Source organism: Cryptomeria japonica, chromosome 4 (assembly GCF_030272615.1).
Source record: "Cryptomeria japonica chromosome 4, Sugi_1.0, whole genome shotgun sequence".
In the NCBI taxonomy this organism is placed as follows: domain Eukaryota; kingdom Viridiplantae; phylum Streptophyta; class Pinopsida; order Cupressales; family Cupressaceae; genus Cryptomeria; species Cryptomeria japonica.
This window is the reverse complement of record NC_081408.1, coordinates 248934901-248957606: the sequence shown is the minus strand read 5'-3', so window position 1 is coordinate 248957606 and position 22706 is coordinate 248934901. Positions and strand designations below refer to the sequence as shown.

Here is a 22706-nt window from a genome sequence, read left to right as displayed (position 1 = left end):
AGACAATTTGGATAGATCGAAACACCAACACAAGTGTTTATATAGCTTTTTGGTGTTGTCTTCAAACTCTCGCCATTTTTTTTATATAGCTTTTTGGTGTTGTTTTCAAACTCTCTCCATTTTTTTCATCAACATCATTGTTGTTGTCAGCGTGACACAGTTTTGTGCAAAATCTTGAGGTAAGTCACTTCCCATGGGTTTGATTATTTTTTTTGATGTGTTTTATTTTTATCTGTTAAATGAAAGATTTGTGTATGTCAAAATAAAGGAATCTATTTTTCAGGTTTCAAATTAGTTAGTTTGGGTTTTAGATGGATGAATTCGATAGGGAATATTGGATGGGTTTTCAAATGGATGAATTCAATGGGAAAAACATAAATCAAATCTTTTAGCTCAAGTTTATCTCCAAAAGTAATAAAGAAAGGAAACGTGGATGGAGTTCATTTTTAAGTAAAAGATTATCAAGCAGCTGTAGCTTAATAGAAGCTTATCCACACCACATAGTATCTACCATATTCATTTCACACATGTCATCACAATGGAAACTGAGAACAAAATGTAAGCTAAATATTTATTACTTGGAATACTTAGACATCAACCAACCAACAAAGTTCATGTTGTCACAAGTGTTCATTTATGAGAGAATGTCAAAGCTTGTTGGTTTAGAAAAAAATAGGGTGCATATGATTGTTATTTTGTCGAGGAAAAAAAGTTTTTTACTATTAAGAGAAAAAGCAATTACACAATCTTTAACCAAAAAGGTGGTAAACCTAAACCACCAAACCAAAATTGTTCTCAAAACCACCATACTAAATGCCCTCCAAGCAGCGCATAAAAAAAAACCAAGGCATACAAAGCTCATCACCCTACCCAAATCAGTCCAAAAAACCAACAGAGAACCCGAGTTCTATGAACAAAAAACAAAATAAGGGAATGAATCCCAGACACAAGCACCCAGTGAAAATCAAGAACAACCCGAAGTTGAGGTAAGAGCCAACGCGTCCCTCGTCCTTCTTGTTCTCGGCCTCCGCCTCCCGACTCTCATCTCCCCATCCTTTGCTTCCGCTTGAGCTTGTCGGATCACCTCTTTCAACTCCATTATCTACGCGAACACCTTCAACACCTCCCACCCTCTCCTCGCCTCCTCTCTGAACCTTGCCTTCACCATCTCCCATCGCCTGAGAAAGGGAATGCATTTACCTTCAAGTCTTGATGAAACCCAAAACCCCTTCATAAATATCAAAACCTACGCCTGGTACAACCCACTCCAAGAGCAACTCCATGTTTTCGAGAAACTCCTTTGGAATTATTGCCTTCAAAACCCTTCAGACTGGCTCACATCAGGATTCCAATTCTAGTCCCCACACCATGATGAGGGAATATATGTCCATATGGGTTTGATATTAGTGTCCAATCACTCCCAATTCTTCGACGAGAACCAACTACATACTCGTGATCAAAAGAGCATCCTTCCAGAGCAAGAAATATTCTTCAATTTGCGCTCCGAGACTGGCCCCCAAAATGCACAAAGGAGCTTGGAGGTCTTCAAAGTGAAATTGGCCTCCATAGTAGTTTGGAAAACATGAATACCAACCCCAAACTTTTCTTGAACAACACCAAGCGCATGAGAAAAAGCTTGATTAGGATGCAAAGAATGTCACACACATCCCCACTCCCTCCATAAATGCACAACTCATTAAATTCTGTCGTCATTGCAGCACTGATTGACATTAATCGCCAACTTCAATCGAGCCAGTTGAAACACACGAAAATAAATCTTGATGTCCTTACCACAAAATTCACATTAACAACCAAGTACGGTGGACATGCAAAGCGATTAAGAATGCCACTGGACATCTACGTCATCACCCCCCCACCATCTTGTCACACATCTATCCAACTCACATGCCATGTTGGACAATGAGTCTACCACCTCATTCCCCCCTCTTCAAATATGTGAAATGCAAAAATCTTGAAAAACCTTGAGCTTTGAGAAAATAATTGATATGAATTTATTAATCCACCAGCTCAGAGACGATCCTTTCACAATTGCATACACCACCACTTTGGAGTCCCCTTCTAGATGCACTCTCGGGATATTCATATTATCAGCCAATTCCACCGCTAATAGAGCAGTCTGCACCTTAGCCTCATTGTTTGTCCTGTCTTGCAACCTCTGCGCCCCTTTGAAAAGAACCTTCCCCACTTCATCACGAGCCACACATCCAACATGTGAGATGCCTAGGTTACCTCTTGACGCCCCATCAAAGTTGATGTTGATCCATCCCCGCTTCGTCCTAGCCCACACCTCATCGCCTCTCCTATCCACCTTAGTTGAAGGATGAACCCTGTTAAATCCATGAACAGGTCGTTACATATGTATTATTAACTTCCTATTCCAAACCGAATTAAAGTTGATAAAACATTCGTTCAATTGATTATAGAAAATATGTATAAGCATATTTCAAATAAATATTTCACTTCATTATTAATGTAATCTATAAAATAAAATTAAAACTTACAAAAATAATATTCTATACACAAAATAACAATCTAGTGCATCATACTTTAAATACACAAATCAAATTATATTTTCTAGCAAATGAAAACAAATTATCTTATTTGCACAAATCAAATTATATTTTCTAGCAAATTAACTCAAAAATGCAATAACCATCACACCCCTTTGATGCATGTGCTAGTTTTATTTTGTCAGCAACACAACTTACAAATTTTAGCAGACCCTCACCCCTATTCATGATACCATAACCCAACTGAGGTTAATAGCCACGGCCAGTTAAAAGATATTTAAATTTGCTTTTTGGCAAAAACCCAAACGGAAAGTTCAGCAATGAAATTAGAATTCAAAGGTTGTTGTTGAATGGCCAACGGGGAAAAAACCAGAAAGACTGGAGGGAGAAACCCCAATTGGAAGGGTTTTGCCTAATTTCCACTCCCTCCACGATGAAAGCCATTGTTTTACGTACATCCGGGCTTTGGGAAAAGCCATTGTTTCATCCGAGGGTTCTTCTAAATTGCAGCTCAGGTATGTCCGTCCACTAAATCTGCTCATCATTACTAATTTACATTTTCAGTTTGGATCTAAAACATGATAGGGCTGCAACTTAACAAATTCTAACAAGCATTTCCTTCTTGACAAAACTAAAGACATGATCTGAAACACGGTAGGCCTATAACATAATATAAACTCAACAAGCATTTCTTTCCTTTGATTGAAAAAAATAGACCATATATATGATACCACAATTAACCAGAGCAGCGCCAATTTATTCAGTTTCTGACACGAATATGAATTTTTTTTATATCGAGAATTGGATTCTTCCAAATCTACAGATGGCTCAACAACCTGGGGGTTCACCACATGTTTGCATATTATAGATCCTAAAGTTTATACCAAACATCTAGATCCTGACTTAAAAACCTCCAGTTTCATTTAGTTTTAAGGTTGATTTGGGTGTCACACCACACAGTGCCTAGAGACAATTAGCAATGAAATACGGGTAGTGCAATCGAACGTCTAGTTTCATTTTGATTATACATGCATAACAAGAAAGTGCCGGTTACACCATAATTAAAGCCGCCTGGATCAATAAAACCCAAATGGTGGATTTGGATCACAGGGTTTACTCTAGGGCATTACATATGATATACAGTTTTTTCTTTTAAAAGGAGGGTTTCAAAGTTTACCTTAGGGTATTACACACGATGTACACACGATGTACAGTTTTCGGAATAAGAAAAATCTTCTCAAGGTTTTAACCTAGGATATTGTCCGTGAAGTGCAGTTTTCTGAAGAGAGTCCTTTGAAGCCACCCGTTTGGAAATTGTGTTCGGTTTGCCTCATGTGTCATGGTCATACTCATGACAGATCTTTCTTTGTGCATATAGAGTAGAGACTCACAATTTATAGGGTAGCATAGGGATAGTGACAGACATGATTAACTAATGATGCTCTGCTATTAACTGTCTGCAATACGTTGTAATTTATCATTGACCCTCAAATTAAAGGAAAAATTCCAATAACAATGAACATAGACTATTTGCGTTATAGTTTCTTGGAGACTTGTATCTTGATTCTTCATACTTGTCTATTGTATTGGAAATTTGTTTCTGTCTCAGAGATGCATTTATGTCTTGGAGATTTACATGTTGATGCATTTAGACGTCAAGATAGTTTAGTTGAGGTTTCTTTGCATTTCTACGTATCTCTTAAAATTATCAGTTGAAAATTGAAAAGAGTCATAGAAGTTTTTTAGATATAATATATAAATTATGTTGGTTTTCTTATGAATTGTTGATATGTGATTGATAAAAGCTAAAAGAAATTAAGGAATACAGTAATAGACTAATATAATTATTTTTTCTTTTATTGATATCTATTTGAGTGCTCTTAAATGTTAATAGTACCCATTCTATATGTAATGTTATCATATCTCCAATGTTTTTGCTACCCATGGTGACGGCCTTCTAGCCTTCAGGTTTTTAAGAACCGTCCTTTGGCACTTTGTGCCCCTAAGTCCCATCTAGGTTCCTTTGTTTCAAATAGGTTATCAAGGAAGTTGCGAATGTGAGTTATGATCTAAATGGGAGGAAACCCCTCCTTCCTTATTATTGTTTTTCCCTTTATTTTTTTAAGCTTCTCACGGTTGATGTGGTACAATTGAAGCACTCTCTTACTCTGTTCCCCACTTTGTGAACCAATTTTGCCTTTTTATTTCTGCTTTTGGGATGGATGAGAGTAGGGAGAGCGCATGGAGTAAAATGATCCCATACTTTTTTTAGACTATTTATTTTGTTTTATTTTCTCAAATTTTAAAATTTAGAGTAAACAAATTGATTCCTGGTAGATGGCAATGCTTTCCCCATCCCCTTTTCCTCAACTATTGTGAAATTAGGCGTGCCTGTAGGCCTGTATAAGCCTATAATGATTGGCAGTATACAAAGAGGTGGCGATTGTTGTATTCCTTGGCCTAATTTGTTGTAAAAGTCATCCTCAACTATGCTTTGAATAATTTTATTCTACCGTGTATTAAGATTTGAACTGTTTCATTGAAGGGTATATAATGCCTTTTTACTAGATTAGCATTTGGATGTGTCCTTGAGCCATCTGTATGATAGCAGTGATTTGCTTTCAGTAATAAGAATCATGTTGCCACGGTGGACAGTGAGTGAGGACTTCATAACCATAATATGTTACTGGTTCACTGGGGAAAACCTCTGGGTTTCAGGTTGGATACGGTTTGTTTTGCATATGGGCAGGTTCTGTCTTAATTCTATTTGTTTTCTTAGTTTTGTTTTCATAAGTTGGCTAGTTAATTTGAACATTTTAAATATTAAATCCCATCTTTCTATATGTATATAGTGTGTGTTTGTTTGTGGGGGTTTATCTAAACTTGGTGTGGGGATACAAGATATTTATATAAATAATGTTTTCAGATGTACTCAAAACATATCCAACTTCAATATATCATAATCATATCAACATACCCACACCTGGACCTAAAACCAAACCTATAACTTAATAACCATCATATGCCAAGAATTATATATATATATTCAAAAACATCCAACTCCATTTTTTATCTCATATAACATACCCACACCTGAACCCTGAAACCAAGCTGTAAAGTGGAAAATCGCGAGCGAACCCTAAGTGTTCCCCCTCCCCTCCAAGGAGAGAGAAAGGAGGTCACTAGGGTTGACGGTTTTCATTTAGGGGAGACTTTACATTCAAAAGAGGGGTTGAAACCCACAAGATCCAATCCCACACAATGCAAGATTGGATTCTAAATGAGTTTCAAGGGTTGAGACAGCAAGGCTACCCTCTTTTGTAAAGAATGTAGATAGAAGGATTAAGTTAGGAATGCATGAAAAGTGAGAAAGATTCACTTATAAACAGAGATAGGCATATAGGATGAAGCTGCGGACCTGGAATTAGCAGTAAAATGTTGAGACGGTGCTGTCCTGCAAATTTGAGCGAAAGTTGACGGGACGATGGTTCCTGACGTGCACACGGTCCTCCGAAAAATCCGCGAAACGAAGGGGGATCTGTTCGTCTCTGCACAAGGATTCCAGATCTTCAATTACAGCCGCATACCTGCAACCTACACATAGAAAAGAGAGGACGATTGGGGGGTTAGGGATTAGGGGTTTGCCCTTAGGTCAAACCCCGGTTTTGGAATTAACCAAGAAATGAGAATGCTGTAAATGTAAATGTTTGTAATGTAAACAAGTATTGATACCTTGTTGTAAGAATGTTTGTATTCTTACATGCGAAGGTGTAATGTTGTTGTATGTTGTATGTTGTATGTGATCTCCTCTTCAATGGTTGAATCCTTGTCTTGAATACAACACTTAGCCTTGAATGGAGACTTAGAATGATCAATTGCTTGAAGGAATGCTTGAATGCTTGAATGCTTGAATATCGTTTTCGTGTCTTGTACACATGTCCTTCCTTTTTCCCTCTTACCAAAATGGGAGAGGAAATGCAGTTTATATACTTGTCAATTAGGGTTAAAAGACTGATTTTTCCGACCTTGGGCCGACCAGGAAACATTAATTTCCAATTTGCAAACATAAAGACCCGAGACCCAAAAGAGACCGGGCCCAAAAATAGGGCCAGGGACCAGGGCGCTGGGCGCCCGGTGCCCTAGTCTTGAAGGACCAGGGCGCTGGGCGCCATGGTCCCACCTCCAGGGACAGCAGGGTGCAAGGAGGATCAGGCCAGGGTGCTGAAAAATGCAGTTTTTGATGTCATAAACAGGTTTCGGGGTCTCCATTCAGGTTCAGTGTTGCGTCGCCATCGTGAAGACCTAAATGCAGTTGAAATTGCAAGTGTCGCAATTTTAGGATGCTACATTTAGCCCCCACTTTAGCGGGAGTATAAGCGTACGTTCATACTTCCGATAAAGTACAAGGAAACAACATTGAAAGACTTTCACCACGTCAAGGAGGCAAGACACACCAAGCCCCCAGTGGACTAAGGATCTTACGACTTCGATTGACAAAGTAAAAGGGAAGATCACGAGGGAGAACCATGACTGTCAGTAGTAAGGTTCCCTCACTATGAGTCATGTAAGAAAAATACCAAAAATTTTCAAGGCAAAGCTAAGTTCGCCAAGAAATTTTCAAGTATCCTGAAGGGATAGACGGGGTGTATGCCCCCCTACGTTAAAGCGATCGCACACGCCTCAACGAGGGTGATTGCTTTAAGGTAGTGATACACATAAGAAATGAGAAGGAAAAGGAGCACGTTATCACAAAGATTTAGCCCCCAAGTGTGAGATAAACCCAAGGATAATAGACACAAAACACAAAGCACGAGGTGACTTCGCTTTCTTCGGGGTCAGTATGCTGTATGATAATTCATGTATATCATATGTATGTATGCATAATTGTTCTTCATTCCCCAATCAAGGAAGGTCACCTAGAAGAAGGGAACACATGTGTCTTTTGAGTCAACATGAGAGAGACCAAAAGAGATCTCAATGCTTTGCATCGTCCTCAAGTAGACAACACTAAGGACAACAAATAGAAGAATGAGAATAACACATAGAAGAAGTAACAAAAGAGAGGAGGAGAGAATCTGCTATGCTAATGAAACTAGTCTAGCATGTCATCTACCCCCCGATCTTGCTGATCAATGTTTCGGTAAGGCAGGGAACACGCTAGAGGAGGAACATCCAACACAGCAGATGGAGCTATCACAAGATCCAAACAAGGGCTATGTTCATGTTCCAAGCCACGTTGTTCTTGTCTAGGAGCTAGGATAAGTGCTTTAGAAAATTCGTTAGATAAATGGTTATCAACATCAACATATTCATATTCACTATCAACATGAAGAGGAGTAACATTTTCATCATGAATAACATTGTCATCTATATCATCATCAAGATTTATAAAAATAGGATCTTTAACTCGCACAGGATCAAGACCATCATGCATCTTATGTTTAGGAGATTTTGGCTCAATTTCCGGCTGAGGAGAAAATGGAATAATACTAGCTGAAGGTGTTTTTGGAGATTGCAAAGTTTGAGAAGCAGCTGCCTGAGCTCTAAGACGACGCTTTCGTCGGCGTTCACGTGCAGAACGATTTCGTCTAGTCTTAGTAGGAAGTTGAGGAGATTGAGGAGGAGGAATGTTCTCATCCTTATCACTTGGGTGTTTGGGTTGTGGTCTCTTAGGTTGGATAATAGGAGAAGAGGAAGGTCTCTTCTCTCTATAAAAGGAAGGAGGAGGAACTGCTCCATATAAAGGGGGAATATTTGGTTTAGGAAGGAGACCAAGTCCATCATGACGAGGAGGTATAGGTCTACTTTTAAAAAGTTTATTAGACATAGACATAGTCACATCCATAGGAATGGGTTGGGAATCTTCTTGAGGAAAGACATTAATTTTATCTTTCAAAGGAAGAACTTCCTTCTCAAGAACGATAGGAATATCAAGTTTGGGTGTTCTAGGTTCACTTAGAGATAGGATCATATCTGTTTTCCACTTTTGATAAGATTTGAAAAGATGATCACTTCGCGGTGGAAGAGATTGGAATTGTTTAGGCCAAAAGTAATCAATAGGAACGCTAGAAGTTCTTTCAGCTGGTTTAAAGAGACTATGATTGACAGTAACAACTTCACCATTATGGAGAAATTTCAAACACTTGTGAATAGGAGAAGCAATAGCTTTCATGGAAGATAGCCAAGAATAGCCTAGCTTCACACGAAATTGTTCGGACGATGGAATAATAGCAAAGTTCACATCAAGGGATTTGTTATGGACCTCAATAGGTAATGTAATAGAACCAATTGCAGGAGAAGAAAATGCATCAAATAATTTCACAATCACATCTGTTTTGTCATAGATCACTTGATTCAATTGCAAAGTAAAAAGAAATTCCTCAGTAATAACATTAACCATGCACGAAGGATCAATAAGCACTCCACGACAAGGTGTATTCTTGACTTTTGCAACTATATATAAAGGACCATCAGGTGCCCTAATAGTTTCACTAGAATCAAATGTGATGGAAGGTTCTTTAGGGAGTTCTTGCTGCTCTACAAAGTTAATCACATTCGGAGTCATAGACACAAGACCATCAGATGAGAAAGATGAATCATTAGTCTCAATCACATTAGAGGTATGAGAAGGTAATGGATCAGTAAAAATCTTAAGATTTTGGTTAGGAGGAGCTACAAATGTGTTGCCTTTATCATTCACTCCTGAAACAGAGATAGTATTATTATCAATCAAATCTTGAATTTTACCCTTTAAAGCAAAACATTTTTCAGTATCATGCCCAGGTTGACGATGAAATTGACAAAAAGATTTGTTATCAAAATAGGGTGAATTAATCTTTGCAGGATCTATTTGCCTTATAGGAGGGAGAGTAAGCACATTTTGTTCCAATAACTTATTCATAATACTATGCAATGATTCATTCAAAGGAGTAAACTTTCTTTCTTTCTTGAAAAACTTAGAAATAGGAGGCACACCTGATGCTGCATTCACATTGTTGTTGATGATGTTTTCATTGAATTTAATGGACTCTCTGTTCAGTTTAAACTTCCCAAGTGGTTGTTGACTACTATCACCCTTATCACTCGGAGCCATAGGATTTGCTTGTTCCATTTGACTCACAGTCAGTTGATAATTGTGAAGAGTTGCACACAACTGTTGGAAAGAAGTAAACTCAGAAAACATAAGTTTTTTTCTAATATCTTTTTGTAAATTAGAAATAAAGATTCTTTGAACATCATTGTCAGGCATTGGAAAAGAGATTTGAGCATACAAATGCTTATATCTACCAATGAAATCAGTCACTTTTTCTTTAACACCTTGTTTACAATGCATTAAATCAATCAAAGTAACTTTAGGACTTATATTGTTTTGAAATTGTTGAATAAAAGCATTTGCAAGTGTTCGAAAGAAGTAATAGAATAAGAAGGCAACGAGCAATACCATTGTAGGGCTTTATCTCTTAATGTCCTAGTAAACAGTTTTGCAAGCAACCTTTGGTCATAAGCAAAATCGGTACATATTGTTTGAAAAGTCTTAACATGTGTTAGAGGATCACCTTTACCATTATAAAGCTCCAAATGCGGGATTTCAACATGCTTAGGAGGGATAGCTCGAACAATGTCAAGAGAAAGTGGGCTCGCAACATCAAATGTGGGCACACTAAACTTAGATTGATTCATAGAGGCAATTTGTTGCTGTAAAGAAGAGACAGTTTGTGCAAGATTGTTAATGGTCGCTTCAGTCGAAGAGTTCATATTAGACGTGTTAGATTGTGATGGAGGTATTATGTTATTGAAAGAAGGTATTGATTGAGAGTAAGGTGGCGGGACACTGATAATTAGTCACAGGAGATGATTGGAAAAGAGGAACACTACAAGGAGGAATGGAATGGTTAAATGAATTGTCCCCTTGCGTCATGTTCATTTGTGGAGATGTAATAGGAACACTCATTGAGGGAATGAATGACGAAGTTGGATTGAATGAAGGAAGAGGGTTAATTGAAGAGGAAGGATTGCCCCCATGACTGGTGATCATAGGCGGAATGTTTTGTATAGAAGTAGTCATTATGTTTGATGTAAAGGTAGGTATACTAGCAATAGAAGTTGTTAAAGGAATTGAATGATTGACTTGAGTAGGAGGTTGTGTATAACCTAAAGTTTCGGCACAACTCTTCATAGGCATCACATTCGAATCCACAATGTGTGCAATACCACGCAAAATATCAATTCCATTCTTATCACTTTGAACCATACGTTTTAGACCCTCAATTAATGAAAGAGCTTGACTATCGGGATACTCATGAGACATCCATTGGTGAAAATCATCAAATTGGTTATCCAATTTCGAAAGTTGTTCTACAGAAACCTCATGGAGAGCTTTTTCATCATTAGGAGGATTAGAGGAATTACCCGTGTCCTCGTTAAAGAAGCCATTCAAATTAGGTTCCATCTCCTTGGTAATTAAACCTTGGAAAGACTTAATTCTAAGGCTTCGTCTAACGGGAATAGTGTAAGTAGGGCTTATTGTTGTAAAACTCATGCACTAAAGAGAGAGAGAAGATTTTGAATTTTAGAGGTAGCAAATTTCAATAAAATCAGCCAATCTCCTAGATTTAAGCTGTTAAATACAATCAGGACAATCTCTCGAAATTTCGAAAAAAATGTCCGGGACCGTGGCGCTCGGGGTGCACACGGTCCTCGCAACTTTTTTCGAAATTTTCAGGGATGAAAGTTATGATGATTTTAAAGCTAATCTGAAAAAATTGAGTGATTTTACGATCTGTAGATAGGCCAAATTAAAGTTGCAATCTCAAAATTGAACCCTACCAAGATTGTTGAAAAATGCAAAATTTGAATTTTGAAAAAGAGAGGGAAACTGAAATTTTGAATTTTATGATTTTAGAGGGAATACCAAAAGCAATGCAAGTTTTGAAATTTAGAAGTTGACCCAATTTCACGCAAAATTCAATTTTGAAAGCGGAAATCCAAGTTGTTGCAATTAAACACTTAATTTCAAAAGTCACAAATTGCAAGAATTTGAATAAAGCACTGAAATTTCGAATGAATGCCGACACACTTTTCAGATTTAGGACAGTAAGAACACAATTTTGACACAAAATTTCAATTTCAACAATTTTTGAATGATTAGAAGCCTTAATCCAAGCAATCACTAGGCCAACTTTGACTTTAATTTTGAAAGTGTTAGAATTGATGAAATCAGCCAAGATTCTGGATTTTAGCAGAAAAATACAGTAAGATCTAGCTCCCGAAATTTCGAAAAAAATGTCGGGGACGATGGCGCTCGGGGTGCACACGGTCCTCGCAACTTTTTTCCAAATTTTCAGGGATGAAAGATATTATGATTTTGTTGCGGAATCCAAAGTTACAGCTGATTTGGAGATGTTTTGATCAGTGAAATTATCAGTCAAAGGTTGAATCAAGAGGGTTTTAAAAATTAGGGTTTTGTCACTTAACCACTTAATTTTCAGAATTAAAGCACAAATATGAATTGATAATTTGCAATAGAAGGGTAGATCTGAAACAAGCATTAACAATTAAACATTTCACAAGCTCAATTACTAAAAAGAAAATTTAGGGTTTTTATGCAATTAACCTCTAAAATTTTGCAAAAGATCAAACACGGAAATGTAATCAAGGAAGCCAATTTTCAGATCTAACCATGAATAATCAGAAAGGATGTTCACGTCGGGTTCACCAAAATGTAAAGCAGAAAATCGCGAGCGAACCCTAAGTGTTCCCCCTCCCCTCCAAGGAGAGAGAAAGGAGGTCACTAGGGTTGACGGTTTTCACTTAGGGGAGACTTTACATTCAAAAGAGGGGTTGAAACCCACAAGATCCAATCCCACACAATGCAAGATTGGATTCTAAATGAGTTTCAAGGGTTGAGACAGCAAGGCTACCCTCTTTTGTAAAGAATGTAGATAAAAGGATTAAGTTAGGAATGCATGAAAGGTGAGAAAGATTCACTTATAAACAGAGATAGGCATATAGGATGAAGCTGCGGACCTGGAATTAGCAGTAAAATGTCGAGACGGTGCTGTCCTGCAAATTTGAGCGAAAGTTGACGGGACGATGGCGCCCGGCATGCACACGGTCCTCCGAAAAATCCGCGAAACGAAGGGGGATCTGTTCGTCTCTGCACAAGGATTCCAGATCTTCAATTACAGCCGTGTCCCTGCAACCTACACACTGAAAAGAGAGGACGATTGGGGGGTTAGGGATTAGGGGTTTGCCCTTAGGTCAAACCCCGGTTTTGGAATTAACCAAGAAATGAGAATGCTGTAAATGTAAATGTTTGTAATGTAAACAAGTACTGATACCTTGTTGTAAGAATGTTTGTATTCTTACATGCGAAGGTGTAATGTTGTTGTATGTTGTATGTTGTATGTGATCTCCTCTTCAATGGTTGAATCCTTGTCTTGAATGCAACACTTAGCCTTGAATAGAGACTTAGAATGATCAATTGCTTGAAGGAATGCTTAAATGCTTGAATGCTTGAATATCGTTTCCGTGTCTTGTACACATATGTCCTTCCTTTTTCCCTCTTACCAAAATGGGAGAGGAAATGAAGTTTATATACTTGTCAATTAGGGTTAAAAGATTGATTTTTCCGACCTTGGGCCGACCAGGAAACATTAATTTCCAATTTGCAAACATAAAGAGCCGAGACCCAAAAGAGACCGGGCCCAAAAATAGGGCCAGGGACCAGGGCGCTGGGCGCCCTAGTCCTGAAGGACCAGGGCGCTGGGCGCCATGGTCCCACCTCCAGGGACAGCAGGGTGCAAGGAGGATCAGGCCAGGGTGCTGAAAAATGCAGTTTTTGATGTCATAAATAGGTTTCGGGGTCTCCATTCAGGTTCAGTGTTGCGTCGCCATCGTGAAGACCTAAATGCAGTCGAAATTGCAAGTGTCGCAATTTTAGGACGCTACACAAGCCTATAACTTAATAATCATTATGTGCCTAGAATTTGTGTGGCGATGTTTGGTGTTACTTTTGCTTCAATATTCCATATAGTCTCATCTTCTTTTGAGCAACATCGATTAGTGCTCAAGTCTTGTAGACTCGGATGCATCCTGGGGAGGGATTTGGGATAGTGTTATTGTTAACGCATTTATATGTATCTATAGTAGGTACCATATTAGTATTCTCTTGAGAGTGTTCATCAAATACCGTTTATAAAATTATAAAGACTATGGATGCTTCCTTGTTCTGAGTGCGCTGAGGAATAAATTTAATAATCTCAAAAAGAGGCTTAATTATGGACATAAACGTAAACACTGTGTTTGCTTATGCAGGAACTATAAGGATTCAACTTGTTTGTAGGGAAGTTATACTTTTCAAGTATAAGGCTGATAGTGATGTAATCTGGTGTACGGGTTTGATACATTAATATCAGATTTATATCTTGTTCAAGAGTTTTAAAATTATTGTTTTGTCTTGGAAAGATATGTCAAAAAGTGAAAAGAAATCCTGGGACAAGCTTGAGAAATTGGAAGCAGTACATGCTCTAATTTCCCAACATATATCAGCAGCTTCGCCAATTTCAAGATTTTCAATATTATCTTATCTGTCAGCACTTTCGGAATTCCTCGTTGATTCTGCATGGGTAGGCTATGGAAATCCAAGTGGCCTGTATCATGGTTTGTTTCCTCAAGACTTTCAACATCTTCTGCAAACAATACCGGCGAAATTGATTTAGTATTAGGAACTGAATCAGCCTCCTTTCAATCAAAACCTTCATATGTGTATCCGGAAGGGAAAAAGGTTTTCAAAGAAAAGGCATTCTTTTCAACTGTAACTCCACTTGGAAGATGGATAAAACTGGGTACAGGGTTTTTACTTCTTTTACTATTTTTATGTATTGTTAATTTAAGATCTGGATGGAAAAGAAACTTTCCGACTCCAGAATTGTCACACTTCTCAGTAAGTTTTGACTGTGGAAGCACTGGCACTCGAATTCATGTGTATGAGTGGTCACATAAGGGGAAGGATCAAGGAAATCTTCCAATGCTGGTACATTCAAGATCTGGAGAACCTGCTGAGAATTCTGGCCAGCTAAATGGATTTCCTATGATGCATATTGTTCAGTAATTACTGTCAGAACATTAATACATGCAGACTTAAAAATACCTCATTCTGTAATTTCAAGTTATGCTTGAAAGTCTTATAAATAGTTTTGACTTCCATTATGCTCAGTGCTTGATGTTTACCTCTCCCTGTAACTTTATACTGATTATATCATCTCATTTAAGCCTATATCTGAATTCAGTTCTCTTCCTTTATAGTTTTGACTTCCATTATGCTCAATGATTGATGTTTATCTCTCCCAGTAACTTTATACTGATTATATCATCTCATTTAAGCCTATATCTGAATTCAGTTTTCTTCCTTTTCATATAAACTTCCTTTTTCGTCGCTTATGTCTAAATTCTAGTCTCTTCCTTTAAAGTTTAAATATGTAAACTCCATATGTGTATCATAATCAACTGGGCACAATAGTAATCATGGCAGATAAGAACTGAAACTTGTAATCGCCTGACAAGCAATTTCGAATGGTTATGCACATCCAGCAGGAAATCTATTGCGCAGTCCAACTTCTGAACTTTCCGGAAAGGGAATTCAGAATGAAGCTATTTGTGAAGTGGAATTTTTAACCAAAATTATAAATGAAGGTTTGGGAAGGAATTTCACCTTTAAGATTTGGAGATTTAATTTGAAGAGTTATTTTAAGATGTGTGGGGCAGTCACCTCACTTCTAAGAATAGACTGTAATTTAAATATTTGCTTAGAGTCAAATTCTTAATCCAACTTTCAGAATGGGGGAATTGAATAAAAAACTCAGGTTTTAAAGACTTGGAACTTCCATTCAAAAAGTAATTTTAAAATGAATATTAAGTAGATACCTCACTTCGAAAATAAAACCTATAATCGAATATTTTAAACCTATAATCAAATATTTGGAAAATAAAATCTTTAACTAAAATTTTAAACTAAAAGATTCAACAAAAAAACTTATTTTTAATAGAGTTTGTAAACCAAAATTTTGATTGACTATGGAGAAGTTTCAAAGTTCAAACAAAATTAATTTGTTGCCTTGAGGCATATCTTGGGATAGACCTAAAACAATTTCTGTTGACATGTTTATCTCCGTATAATTGTGGTCAGCCAACAAAAGTATGTTATTTTCCAATCCCAAAGATTTAGGGAAAAATATTAAAAAAATTAAATAATAATGTTTAAAATATTACAATATATTACAATATAATATTATTAATGTTCATTTAAGGTCTATTACAATGTATTATACATGCATATTTAAAATATTACATTTGCAGATAAATGAACTCTTGATTAATACAAAATTAACTAAACATTTTAATCAAGAATACCAAATCAATAAAATGACTATTACAAAATAAATAAATAAATTTCTAATGTAAATTACAAACAATAGATAAGAATTCATAAGTAGATTACAACCTACAACCTTTTAAACTGCTGTACTTATAAGGCTAGTTGACCCCTTAATAATAAATAGAAAATTAAAAAGATAGCAGACCTTTGTGGGAAAGCCCATATGTATAATTGAATAGATTTTATGCAACAATTATTGAAAATAGTTAATAAATTGGTATAATAATCATAGAAGTCATTGTGATGTATAGCATCTTTTGAAATGGGTCATTTACTCTCTTCATCAATTTGGTTTGTTGTTTAAGTTATTTTGAAGTTTGTATTATTAAAAAGAGTGATTTTGTTCAACCACATCAAATTAAAAGCTTCTATAAATAGAGGGTAATTGAATAGTTAGCAATATTTACTTATGGTCATTCATGACAATGTGTCATTGTCAAAACATTGTGTTGTTGCTACTAAGGTCAAATCTATGTTGGGCCATTTTTATTGTGAGCATTGTGTCCTCACATATCCATTGTGCTTGTGGGTTTGAACCTTTGCATTGATAGTGAGTGTGCTTTCATGTTAAGAATGATGTCCCTCGATTGTGGCCTCACCAAGCATGGGCTAGGCTAAAAAATCCAAAGGTTTTAATAGAAAAAATAACATTTACCTATGGTTTCAACAAAATATAATTGGCTATAATGATTGCAACATCTATTTCCAACTCCCAACAATAGTTATATCCTTGCTATTCCATTTCTTGATGGTGATTGTAATACATGGTGTTTTCATGTTGGAGGCAAATTCTTCTATTTGTTGTTTGTTAGATATAACATTTATGTAGAGGATGGGATTGTGGGAGTTCACGGGACGATTGCTTCAATTACAAACCTTGGTGACAACCACCCCACCATTTATGTCAGTGGTTTGTTACAAATGCGGTTGCCGTTGCACTAAAAGATCGACCTGTTAATGCCCGATATGACCATTAGACTTATAGAAGCCACATGAGGTGGTTAAGCCATTTCACAAACCTGAGCGTTGCGTTGCACAACACAAGGAGATCAAGGGCGTACACCTTGCAACAATACCCCTAGTGTAGCGAAGGGTTTGAACTTGTGACCAAGCTTTGATACCACTTGTTACAAGTGCAGTTGTTGTTGCACCAAAAGATCGACCTGTTAATGCTTGATACAACTGTGTAGGGGAAAAAAGCGAGACTAGGTTAACATGCCCTAATCCTACCTTTTGACACACATTATGGAATACGAAAGAGCCTAGAGGTATCACACAATTGGCTACTTTTTCTTGTGAAAGAGAGAGCCACGGGCTACCTATTAGGATTTCTATTCCTTTGTTGAAATTGAAAGATAAAATGATGCAAGTTCAAGTCCTAATCCCAAAATGCATGTACGAACTAATAACAAGATTGCAGAATTGAGATTAAACAATGAACATCTATAAATACAAGGACGAAATAAGAATGCAGATGCGTACCTGGAGTCAAAATCTGATTGAAAATGTTCGAGATGGGGGCACGGGCGCCACTGTCTTGATACTGTGCCAGGAACTGCTCATGAAACTGTTGTCTTGCACTCTGGAAACTGTCGGAAATGCTGTCTGTCAGGAGGACCAGGGCGCCCAGCGCCTCTGTCCCAGGGACCAGGGCGCCCAGCGCCCCTGTCCTGGCAGGACCAAGGCGCCCCACGCCCTTGTCCAGGTCTTTTGCTCTGCAATTTGGTATGAAGTGCTGTCTCGACCTGCTTTCCCCGGATCTGTAACCTGCGGCGTCATCCGAGTCTCGAAACCTGCACTTATATCTGAAAAGGGTATGGGCGGCTATATAGGGTTTTGCCTTAGTCAAACCCCCGCTTCGGTGGTTTCCACCTACACGAATAGCCAAGTTGTATTGTGTGTGCAAGGTCCTAAAATGCAAGCAAGCAAACTAGAGCAACCTAGAAAGTAAACCCTAATTGCTTGTAAATGACGATGTAAATGCTCTAAATCAAGATGCAAAGTGATCTAAAGCATGAATAAATGATATATTGAAGCTTATGCAAAGACATGAAAACAACATGAAATCATACCCAACCCCCAAGGGAGGAGTACAAGCCAATCTTCAGTCGGTAATCTCCTATTGTTCTTCAATGTCTTCCAAGCCTTAAATGGATGAATGAAATTGATAAATGCTTGATAGAGGGATGTTGAATGTTGTTGAAGTCTTCAAAGATCTGCGCTTTCGCTGCATATGAGGTTCCTGAAAACAAAAATCAGATCCTTTCAAATGAAGAAAGAGAGCTCTTATGTATGAAACCCTAGGTTGTAATTTCATTTTTTGGCCGACTTAGAGATTGAATTTCCCGCCAATTTCTTGGGGTTAAGCTTTATTTTATGATTGGATTGTGCTCCTAAAATTTCGGAAAAAATGTTCGGGACCATGTGCACTCCGGGCGCCACGGTCCCGACAACTTTTCACCAAATTTTCAGGGCCGTCGGATATGATGATTTTAGAGAGAATCCCGAAGTTACAGGTGATTTCAAGATGTTTTGACCCCCGAAACCAAGCCCCCAAGTTCAAAATAGGACTTAATTAGGGTTTTTGATTGAGTGATGTATTGGAGGAATAAAATGAAAAGGGCACACTTTAATGAAAGGGCCCAACTTTATGATGCAAAGGACGATGAAATAGGACCTTAGACCTAATTAATTTGATTAATTAAGTGCTAAAGGAGAAATGCAATGCAAAATGTAAAATGCACCAAGGCGGGTGCTAAACTAGGTGTGAAATTGTACCACCCTAGCAAGTGCGTACAATTTACGACGCTACATTTAGCCCCCACTTTAGTGGTCATATGAGTACTACGTGCATATGCAAGCTAAAGTACAGAAAAAGTAAACATCATTTGAAAAATGATATATCCATAAGTTGTTGGATGAAGCCCCCAGCGGTATCTGCAGTACACAGTTAGGAACCACATCCTACAAAACACACGTTAGATCACAAAATCACCTAATGCTTACTAAGGAAAGTGATGAAATTTGTGAGTAGCTATATGCCCCCCCTGTTTCGACTTGCTTATTAGGGAGGTGAAACAGGGTAACATGTTTACTTACGACAAATTGTGTAAGAGAGTATTGATGAGGGATGTTCACCGAATAGGCTTCATCAGAGCACTTTTTGGAACATCCCGAGAGTAGGGGAATGAAAATACGATTCCCACGCAACAAACAGCTCGAAAATCGCATCTCCCAAACTCAAGTTATGATGAAATGAGTGATAAAGGAAAATGAGGGTTTCGAAAGTAAAGGTAAAGGAATGAAAGTATATACTTTGAAAGTGACATTTGCATTTGTCACTTTGTTGATTTCGGAATACTGTTCATTGCAGCGGAGCCCACATAGCCATCATCATGCCTTCACGACGACCGGAGCGTCCCACGAGGATTGAGATCCTTCGCCAGGCCGTGATCGACGACGAGCCACTGGACGATGTGAGTTGACTGAACGTTGACTTTTGATTTTCTGCATTTGACTTTCTGTGATCGTTTGCGGGCCCTGAAGTCTGACCCTGGGCCCCACCCAGGGCGCCATGGTCCCTGACAGGGAGCCATGGTCCTAATAAGGGCGCCATGGTCCCAATCAGGACTTGGCGAGGGATTTCGGGGTGAGCATACGATGTTCGACAGTTTGCATGAGTGATTTTGATGATTGAGTACTGATTACAGTTATGTTTTTGTGTTGCAGGGTCTCCCATACATGAGAGAGCATACGACGGGACAGATTCTTCGCAGTTTGCGAGATCAGATTCCGCGGCTGACTTAGGCAGAGAGAGACACATTGTCGATCGTGGGATTATGGTATGCGATCCTCATGCTAGCCATTCGGTTCCATCCTGCAATGCTGATGACATTGATGGAGCGATGGGATCTTGACACATGCACATTTCATCTTCCAGTAGGGAAGCTGACGGTTACACTTGAGGATGCGTACCGCATATTTCGTCTTCCTATCAGAGGAGCTACTGTGACATACGCGATCGATCGGTCAGCGGAGGACCATCAAGAGAGCAGGAATATTGCATAGGGAGAGTCATGCCGAGCGAGACGAGAGGTCGCATCATGGTCAGCTGGCTCTTACATCCTACAGGAGAGGTGCCCCTTGTGAGACGCCTTATGATCGCCATCATAGCACTAGCCGTCTGCCCTAATGGGTGAGGTACGCATATGCATGGGGGTCTCACATGGTGCATCAGAGCTATGGAGAGACACAGGAGAGTATATGCTTGGGGTCGGAGTATGCTTGCACATCTCTATCATGACCTTGAGGAGTATGTGTTTGGACAGGGTTGCAGTTTGATGACATGCACACTTCTGCAGGTGTGGATATTTGAGCACTTCACATGCACCAGGCTTGTCGGCTTTTAGATGAGTACGGCTAGCGAGCGACCTAGGGTGTTTGCTTATCCACTTACCAGCGAGTGGAGATTTGGAGATCTGTTATATTGGAGAGTGATATTTGATAGATTGACAGGCGAGGTGACAGTATGGAGACCCTATCTGCGGATGCACAGATGGGATGGGATGGAGAGACAGTTAGCATGCTTACAGAGGAACCGCCTACTGCGGGGACAATATTCACATATCATAGTCTCATTCTACTTCGACCGAGTACGGAGGCAGTTTGGGCTAGAGCAGTGTGTTCCAGCCGATGTGCCCATCTATATTCGACACACACGAGTCCTTCCTAGACCTAAAGCAGTAGCGAGACCGACGATAGATGACATCGAGACTACAGATATAGAGGGATTTGATCAGGATGTAGTCACTGATTACTCTGCAAAGCCTGGAGCATAGCGCAGGTATATCTCATGGTTTATGAGATCATACCCAAGGCCTATCTTTCCACCAGATCACCCGACAGACCATCCAGGCCCATGGAGACATGGAGACCGAGATGAGGACCAGGGATCCAGGTCAGAGGAGCCAGAGGAGGGAGAGGGTCATGAGGAGGCAGGAGATCCTGATCCACCCACAGGAGATCAGCCTAGTGCCGAGGAGGAGGAGGAGGAGGAGGAGGACACAGATAGAGATGAGGATGAGGAAGATGCAGGTGAGGATGCGGACGAGGACGAGGATGAGGATGACGAGGAGGAGGAGGAGGAGGAGGAGGAGGAGGATAGAGATGATGAGGAGGGGTCAGATGCTGCTCCCCACCATTCAGGAGATGATACCATAGCTCTGGATCCTCCTTTTATTCCCCAAAAGGGGGAACACGAGGCGATACGGAGACCTGTTTCTAGTACCGTCCAGTCTACACCCGTCGTGCACAGATTATTCGAGCGAGGGGAGCCTAGTAGTTCTCAGTCACATATGCTACCATATCATGATCCCTACTGGCGTGAGGGAGATCCAGGTATAGTAGGTTTATATTGATTGATTAATGTTTTGATGATATAGAATGGTACTAATACAAAATTCTGTTCAACTGCTACAGCGAATGTGCAGGAGTGGCGTTCCCTGATTCAGCAAGCAGTGATAGACATTTCCACAATGGCACAGATCTCCAGTTCCTCACAGATTGCTTATAGACCTCAGGGGAACGCGGGTCAGCATGAGGACTTGTTTTCCCCATTCCGAGTACAGGTAGACATATGGAGGGAGAGAGAGAGAGAGACCTATCAGAGGACCTTCAACGAGCGCGGCGAGATCTAGCAGCTGCTCAGGCCAAGGCTACCTCCTATCGCGCGATCCTTATGGATAGGGATCGTAGGAGTTCCTTTCGGAGTCACTCGCGGTCTATATCGCGCTACACACCTATGGGTCCACCTGCACAACCGGATCAGGAGGGAGCATCTAGTCGACACTCTCCAGCCACCAGCCCTAGGGATAGGAGATGATTTTATGATGTAGGATAGGTCATATTTTGGATGTACAGTGACCTATATTTGTATACGATCCACATATATATATATATATATGCTTCTCTTTTGTCTCAAATGTGTTATCTTTAATGCTTAAAACAATGTATATTTTGCTTTGATTAAATCTAATACATTTGGTAGATGTACATGTATATTCAGGATTTAATTTCCATGTGATTGATTTCTCAATGCTCCATGATTAAATTGATACATGTGTGACTTAATTAAAATATTTAATCAAGTACTACATTGATGATAGGGAAGAAATATGCATTAAGTCTAAGAATCATATAACTAGTGTGATTTAATTTTGAACTTAAATACAACAGGATACGATTCTACTTAACGCATAAGACATTGTATAATATGCTAGCATAATGGAAATGTAAATCTTTTACAATTTACATAAATGAATTCAAGACAAACTATAAAGTAAAGAAACACGCTTGTCAAGAACGAAGCAATATAGATTAAACACCATAACATTTAATTCTATTTTGCTCTAATTAGGAGATACTAACATATTACCCAATGTTGAAGAACTGAAAAGAAGATAAATAAGGAATGAAGAATTAAGCATAATATCTACGCAAGTGCATAGCATTTATAGGTTCTTTAAGAGGCGTACCGTCTACATCCGCTATTTTGTAAGCACCTGATCCATAATCTTCAATAACGATGTATGGTCCAAGCCAATTAGGACTAAATTTTCCCTTTTCTGCAGGTAAGGCATTCATATTGCGCTGATTCTCATAGAGGACTAAGTCACCTACTGAGAAGGAACGTTGAATAACCTTATCATTATAGCTTCGTTGTAGAGTTTTGTGATACGCTT

The 22706-nt window shown here is 38.8% G+C and overlaps 2 protein-coding genes across 4 annotated transcripts; both read left to right on the top strand.

Moving 5' to 3' along the window:
• The first annotated feature begins 2798 nt into the window (after positions 1 to 2798).
• On the top strand, positions 2799 to 14915 carry LOC131875451 (uncharacterized). 2 transcript variants are annotated; one of them, XR_009372307.1, is made up of 2 exons: positions 2799 to 3046; positions 13848 to 14915. XR_009372307.1 is itself a non-coding variant. In XM_059219775.1 (2 exons), the coding sequence occupies exons 1-2, from the start codon at positions 2965 to 2967 to the stop codon at positions 14249 to 14251; spliced, it is 336 nt and encodes a 111-aa protein (XP_059075758.1). In that variant the 5' UTR covers positions 2799 to 2964; the 3' UTR covers positions 14252 to 14905. The 2 variants fall into 2 exon arrangements, 1 of the variants encoding a protein (XP_059075758.1); XM_059219775.1 differs by having other exon boundaries at positions 13998 to 14905.
• A 1370-nt stretch (positions 14916 to 16285) lies between these two features.
• On the top strand, positions 16286 to 21900 carry LOC131875450 (uncharacterized). 2 transcript variants are annotated; one of them, XM_059219774.1, is made up of 3 exons: positions 16286 to 19442; positions 19696 to 21363; positions 21445 to 21900. In XM_059219774.1, the coding sequence occupies exons 2-3, from the start codon at positions 20826 to 20828 to the stop codon at positions 21660 to 21662; spliced, it is 756 nt and encodes a 251-aa protein (XP_059075757.1). In that variant the 5' UTR covers positions 16286 to 19442; positions 19696 to 20825; the 3' UTR covers positions 21663 to 21900. The 2 variants fall into 2 exon arrangements, with proteins under 2 accessions (XP_059075757.1, XP_059075756.1); XM_059219773.1 differs by having other exon boundaries at positions 16286 to 21363.
• Positions 21901 to 22706: the final 806 nt, after the last annotated feature.